The sequence below is a fragment of the Mesitornis unicolor genome, unplaced genomic scaffold, assembly GCF_000695765.1.
Source record: "Mesitornis unicolor isolate BGI_N332 unplaced genomic scaffold, ASM69576v1 scaffold49256, whole genome shotgun sequence".
Taxonomy (NCBI): Eukaryota; Metazoa; Chordata; class Aves; order Mesitornithiformes; family Mesitornithidae; genus Mesitornis; species Mesitornis unicolor.
Window position 1 is genome coordinate 8,630 of NW_010191254.1, and position 6,904 is coordinate 15,533.

General features: G+C 42.1%; 1 protein-coding gene across 1 annotated transcript; it reads right to left on the minus strand.

Annotated features, from left to right (window-relative positions):
* Positions 1-2,859: 2,859 nt before the first annotated feature.
* BAMBI (BMP and activin membrane-bound inhibitor) lies at positions 2,860-4,384 on the minus strand. The gene is made up of 2 exons (XM_010186679.1): positions 4,098-4,384; positions 2,860-3,660 (listed from the first exon to the last, which is right to left on the minus strand). Exons 1-2 carry the CDS (start codon positions 4,336-4,338, stop codon positions 3,242-3,244), a joined length of 660 nt encoding a protein of 219 aa, XP_010184981.1. The 5' UTR covers positions 4,339-4,384; the 3' UTR covers positions 2,860-3,241.
* Between the last annotated feature and the right edge of the window lie 2,520 nt (positions 4,385-6,904).

Sequence of the window (6,904 nt, forward strand, 5' to 3'; positions counted from 1 at the left end):
CAGCAGGAGTTAAGAGGGGACATACCAACCCAGCGGCTCTCAAAGCTGGGAGAAGCAGATACACAAGAAAAGCCACAACCATTATTGTTTTGAGGAAAGAATCAGGTAAACACAGAGGCACAGGGACACTAAATTACACCTTGGACATCTGATTTTATTTATTCCAATAGGAGAGACTTTTTCAGTTAGAAGCAGAGAGGGTTGTCCCTCTCACATTCCAGGGTTTGCAGCGGTTTCAAAGAAAGGAGCATTTGTTACTGTCTGCAGGGGAAATCTGAGAGTGCGCAGCACAATGACAAATCCAGGCTCCTAAGTCAAATGTGTTTTAAAAGGACAGCCATCGATTACTGTCTCACCTCTTCATGGCCAGGCTCTTAACATTTGTTCCCTGACTCCTAGGTAATATGCAGTGGGTGTCTAAGATGGCCTTGGTCCATGCCAGTACAGCACCCAGCAGCTGGAAAGCCCATGAAACATCACCCAGATCCCTCTTTGTCATGGGAATACAGGTTTTCTAAAAACTGTAATGGACAGCTGGTGCTGCTGAGGTCTGCAGTCAATATAAGCAACCACTACAGAAACACTCACTAGTGATGCAGACAGCTACTACTTGCCCCAGCACCCTTCGGATTCTGCAGTCAGTAATTTCAGTGAAAAGATCTGGAGCTCATTCCATAACATGCATAGCTGCTGCCAGACACCAGAGCTAATAACAGTTTCCTGAATATATGGGCTTTAAAATAAATTGGAAATCCAGATTTCATCTTTAGGAGACTCACAGCCCAGAAACTTGTAGGCCCTATCAGGTACCACACTTACACTATATGTACTGCACCAGGTAACGGAACAGCCCCAGAGACAGCAGCTGGTAACCTAAGTGCTGTCCCCAACAACTCGGTGGCCCTCCTCCTAGGACTGCAGGGAAGGCAAACAACCTCTTCTCTTTAAAATATCTCCACAGTAAGGGGCCAATTAGAGTATCCTGGTCCTACTGGCCTTGTAAAGGCAAACATAAATAGGCCTCTAAGTATTAAGATCAGCAGCAAATGAGTGGTGAAAGTCAGAGGATGCTTAAATGACTATACAACATGCTCCCTCAAATTTCTGGAGAAAGCACTTGAAAGGTTTAGCCATCAGATCTTGCAAGTTGTCTAGTCATGGTAACTACTGGTACAGCTACACCTGACAGACAGCAGTCTAGGCTTGTCTCTTTCAGCACAAAGTTCCCAGCCAGCCATTCCCAAAAATAATACACTTGACAGAGAAGCCAACTGCCCTAGACTTTTAGATCAGTGCAAAGGAAGGGCAGAGCTCTTACAGGAAACCAGCACTTCAAAAGGTCAGCCAGGAGACCACAGGCCAGATTCCAACAGCAGTTGCAGCCACATAAGTTCTTAAACTTTAGCAGGAAAAAAAAGGTAGAAATCAGAGAATATAGTTCTTGACAATAAAAGCAACTCTCCAGGAACTTTAAGGAAGAAGAACCAGCAGCTTGCAGTTCATAGATGAAACTAATCCTTCAAAACTACACTTTAATATTGCAAACATGGACATGGTGGGAGGTTGGCATTCCCAGGGCTCTTGCTGCACTCATCTGATTTGAGTGTTTAACTGCACAGGCAAGTTTACGACATTGATGCCTCTCTTTGCGCAGCCAAGTGACCAACTTATCTCCAACAAGCCTACCACACAGTGTAAGTGTGCTTTCAGGAACATCAACTTGTGACGAAGAGGTGCACATCCTGTGCTTATAACCCTTTGCATCTCCAGCTGCATATCCAAAAGCAAATCAACCAGCAGAAGCAAAGATCAAAGCGTTGCTGCAAGTTTGCTGTAACCCCATCTGTGCCATCCCTTTTCACTGGTGGCAACAATAGGGACTCAACTTTACAACCAGAACAGGAAGCAAAAACATTTCTAAAGTCATTTAAAACAAATACTAGACTCTTGCCAAGTTTAATCTCCTACCGCAGCATTTTGGACCCTTCTTTCATCATGATGTGGCATCTGCCTCTTCAGCAAGTCTACTTTAATTACTGCAGCAAAGTCTAATAAAGCAAGAAAAATAAATACAATAAGCTCCTTGGATAATCCAGAGGTTTTGTTTGTTTTTAGCAACTAGGCATTGAATAAATGAAATGATCAAGTGAAGCCAACTAGCTGAAGGAATAAGAAAAGCAGTGCTAAGTGCACAAATACTGGCAGGAAAAAAAGCCACCTCTGCAAGAATAGCATAAAGGAGGAGCCAGAGATTAAAGCAAGTGCACTGTTGTTCTTTAGTCCCACACAAAACTATCAGCACACGATACTTTGTTACACTACAGAAGAGCAAGACAGATGTTTTCCACTGTGCCCTGAGGGGTGATCAGTAGAAAAAAAAATATACATACACAGCAGAGTAGGTACCGTGGTTTTGGTGTTTCGCTCCTCTTCCCCCAAAAAATCCTAATGTTGAGAGTAAAATGTACAAAAGGAAAAAAGAATTGAGACAAGGGAGAAAAACCAGTTACAGAGAATCAGGAGCCACTTTCTGACATGCTTCGCAGAGAAAGAGGAAGCACTTCATTAACAGAGAAGAAGAAATAGTTACCACAAAGCTGGAGAAGAATTCACCCAGGTTATGAGCAAGCTACAATAGCCAAGCATTGCTGATGTGGGTACACTGCTACTTGAAGTATCAAAAAATAAAACTGCTACCTTTGTTCTGGAATAACCACCTAATTTCCCTCAGAGTAGAAAGATAAACTCTTGCTTTCAGAATCCAGTTGTTACGCACAACATTACCATGCATACCACCCTGATTTGTTTCCTACCATCCGCCCAAAGAGTTGCTTTCCAAAACAAAAAGTCACAAGCAAGTTTCAGACAAAATATATATATATTTAAAAAAATCTTTACAATAAGTCAGGAAACATAGGAGCTTGCACACAGTTTATTATAATAACTCAGTTCTCAGCTCCATACAGTTCAGATAACCCTGGTGACAGTGTTTACAACTTCTAATTTTTGCTTTCATAACTTTAAAGCAAACAATACATTTGAGTGTATTTTACTCTGTGCAAATAAGACAACTTTTGGAATCCTTCAGAAGAAATATCCAAGATTCTGTTTGCAGAGGTCCTTTGCTTCTCGAAGATGATTTACAAGAGTTTGTTTTAAGATAAAGTGCTCCTGTCCAGCAGAACTCAGAGGCCTTCAAGAGTTCAGAGAGTAAGTTTAGCTCAGATTTAAAAATAATTGGTCATACAAATTCCAGCTTCCCATGTCCACTGTACATTCCCCAGTGGACCAGCGAAAGAATTTTATCATTGCTGAGGTCTGAATGTCTCATTTTATCACAGGTCATGCAGCAGTTCTCGTGACCAGTCACAGGCACCATGCATTCCAAGTCCAATTTTGCCACCTGCCCTTTTTTCGAATGATGTCCATGAAAACTATAGTGCAAACGGGAGAGCATTTGCTGTCGTTGATCCTGCAGTCTCTTATTTTCACTCCTGAGCATCCGCAAGGCCAGCATGATAAGGAGCACCAAGATTAGCCCACCAGCTATAGGAACAGCAATTACAGCTGCCCTGAACCACAACTCCTTTGAAGAGGTCAATTCCTGCACCTTGGTGATGAGACTCTTGCTGCTGTCATGTTGATATCGACTCCCTTGTCCTGCAAAGGGGAAAGATATTATTATTTCAGTATCTAGAACTGGCTTATATCTAAGCAACTCCCTTAAATGCCACACTGGCAAGTTTTAAGGAGTCACAGCTGCACACTCCACAGTATCTACAGAAAATACACCTATAAAGAAAGATTAGTTTCCAAGGCTGTTTAGAACATGGAATTTCTTACCCCAATGACTGATTTAACTAGAAATGCCACTGCCATTGCTTTTTAAGCAAAGTCAAGTCGGCAAGACAGACGTACAATATTAAGGCAGACAAAAAAATCCCACTCATTTGAGATGCTCCCCTGCATCCAGCCACCCACTTCTCCCTCTGGTGTCTTTACTTTCATTAACAACTACATCAAGAGCAGACATGCAAGGTTTTGGCTGTCACCAGCTTGATGGCCAGAAGAGAGATCACTGAAGCTTCCTGCCTTACCTGAAGTATCACCCCTGGAAGGAGACAAAACATCATGCAGTCCTCTGTAATTGCACATATCTTCATGGCAGCATTCCAATATGGACGTGGTGGTGGTGCCAGAGTGGTTTTGTGCTTGTTTGGATTGGCAGACATCAGCTGTGCTTGCAATAGAGTCCAAGCAGCCATGAGAAAGTGGGGAATGTGTGTTCTGAGGATCCAGCAGTCTGGAGAAGCAGGCACTAAGCTCAGATTTGCACATATAGCCAGTTGCAACACAGTGTGCAGCATCACAGTAGCATCTGATTTCACCTAAAAAATAAAAATTGTGCAAGAAAGGTAAGAACTTGGTCATTTAAGGACACCTCCTTGGGTACTCGCATTAGCCACAAGCATTGCGCAACCAAGCTCAGTGCCATTTCTGGGGTACTCCCCTAGACAGTAAATCCATGAGGCACTGTGCAGTGCCTACCTCGTTGTAACCTTAATCCCCGCAAATGCCCTGGGGCACCTGTTTTAATTACTGGTACTGTAGTCCTTTGAATTAAAGCAAGAACATTTCACTAAAACAGAGACGGGGGAAGGTACACGAGGAAGGTCACAGTGGCTTTTTTTTTCCCCCCAAGGTAAATAACTAACATGACCATTTTATAGCTACTTCCACTTGCTGAAAGCAGTTGCATTAAACCACATTTAAAATGAAATCCCAGCTTTAAAAGCAATACACACCCTTCATCCTATAAAGAAGTCACTTCTGTATTTTAAACCATTGCTACAAAAACAGCATTCTATTTTTATAAAGGTAACACTTCTTTTAACTGGGCTTAAACACAACAAAAATACTAGGTTTTAATATTTGATTGACAAACAAAAAAGAATCAGAACTGCTGAATTGTTTATTACCATGCCAAAATTTAAAAGGTTTAACTAACACCTTATAAAGCTATTAGCTAGAACCATTACCATCTAAATCCAAGTCAAGAAGGTTTTTACTATGTGAAACTGGGCAACTATTTGTAATTTCTCCAGAAAGAAAAATTCTTAAAGAAGCCATTCATGCAAAAAGGTTTTTTTTATCAGTATCATAAAATAGAAACAGTGCAGTTTATAATTAATCTGCTTGCCAGAGTCAATGTCTCTCAACTCAAATGTAAAGTTGTTAAATGGGGTGAAATTGCAAGGCTAAAAGCTCCCCCTTGCCCCTCCCCAACTCTGCATGCAATTCAACATGCGGTCAAAAGGGGAAACACTTAGACTGAAAATCCTCTACCGGCTCTATGAAAAAAATCTCTCAGGAAACCTCAAAAATTTCTGAGGGAAGCGATAAAAAAAAGTTCCCTTCATAAAACTCTTCATTTTGTGCTCTCTAAACTGCTCTGGTACGAATTATAGACGTCCTGTGCTGTGGGGAAAACTTACTCTTTCTAGGCAAGTTGCAACTCAAACATAATTCAGTGTGCCATCAACCCAAGGTTTAGGAGGAAGCCAGAGTTCAGAGCTATCCTTAAAACAGTGAACTTAAAACTATTTCTAATGTGCAGGGTGTGCTGGCCATCATAGTGGCACCAAGGTTTCAAAAGCTGACTGAATTGTCAGAGGTCTTCCTACTGTAGTCTGCACTCAAAAAAAAATAATCTACAGGCTTCCTGGCTGCCACTCTCTTATCATGCTTCCCCGTACCCCATACCTAAAAAGGTGTTCTGAAAGGTGTTAAAAATAATCCCAACCAAGTTAGCTTCCCCTCTTCAGCCTACTTTAATACTTTCCCCAAATTGCTACTGCAGGCCCCAGGCCTTTAAGTTCCCGCTGCTCTTTAATAACTCTGCTTAATAGAAGCCAAATGATGGAGTGTCTCACTGTCTCCAGTCCAATTCCCTTGGGTTTTTAGACCAAGTAACCTAATTTTTCATGAATTCACACACATTGTCATCCAGCATGCTACGGAAAAAAGACTCAATCATTTTCTAAGCATTCTATGTGAGGTCTTCCCCTAGCCTCTCTGAAAAAATAACTCTCATCATTTTCTCACTGTATGAGAGTTAAAAATAAGATGCAGAACACCACCAGAGCTGACAGCCCTTTCATGAGTCTCAGCACAGCACAGGAGGAAAGTTAAACAATACACATACTTCCATTTTAACTGTTTATACAACCCCACTTAAAATCCTACATTTTATTGACCTAAGACAATCTTACAAACAAAATCTGACAGGCTAGTCATCAGGTTAATTCAACTGCTTTTTAATTAAAGCCACGTTTTTGGTGAAACAGAACGAACTTTGTATTGCTGTATTAAAACCGCATTTCTGTCAATTCATAAAGTTTCTTCCTGTGCTATGCAAAAGGCCAGAAAGGGTATTTAGTATTTTAAAACACTGAACAATGCCCTTCTGTTCCCTCCTCTTTCTTGTTACTGTATGTAGCTATTAAAGAAAAATGTCTGCTTTTAGTCAAGATGGCTACAGGAGAGACTGCAGGCTTGTCTTAAAGCTTTTGAAGTCAACAGCAGCCAGAAGTCTGTGATCCCCTAATTATATCATTATCCGGCACATAGTTTCAGTATCTGCGACTTCACATCACTCAGTCACTCCCTGTTCTGCCCACTTTGATGGGGCCAGCAGGCTCCCCCCTGCACGCTGCGAGGGCTGTTATTTAGGGTTAATTACAGCCTTCCTTCCAAAATAAATAAATACCGTCGCACATCATCCCCGCGCTAACTTATCCTTTACCCTCCTCCCCGCAGCACGGCGAATACCGGCAGCCAGAGGCTCGCCTCTGCCCCGCAGGGCGCTCCCCGGGCGGCCGGACCCAGCGCCGCAGCGGGCGGG

Excerpts from the sequence above, each read along its gene's own strand:
- BAMBI (XM_010186679.1), bottom strand. The coding sequence starts at position 4,338 with ATGTGCAAATCTGAGCTTAGTGCCTGCTTCTCCAGACTGCTGGATCCT. Across the intron at positions 3,661-4,097 it reads TTCCAGGGGTGATACTTCAG|GACAAGGGAGTCGATATCAA; the intron begins GTAAGGCAGGAA and ends TCCCCTTTGCAG.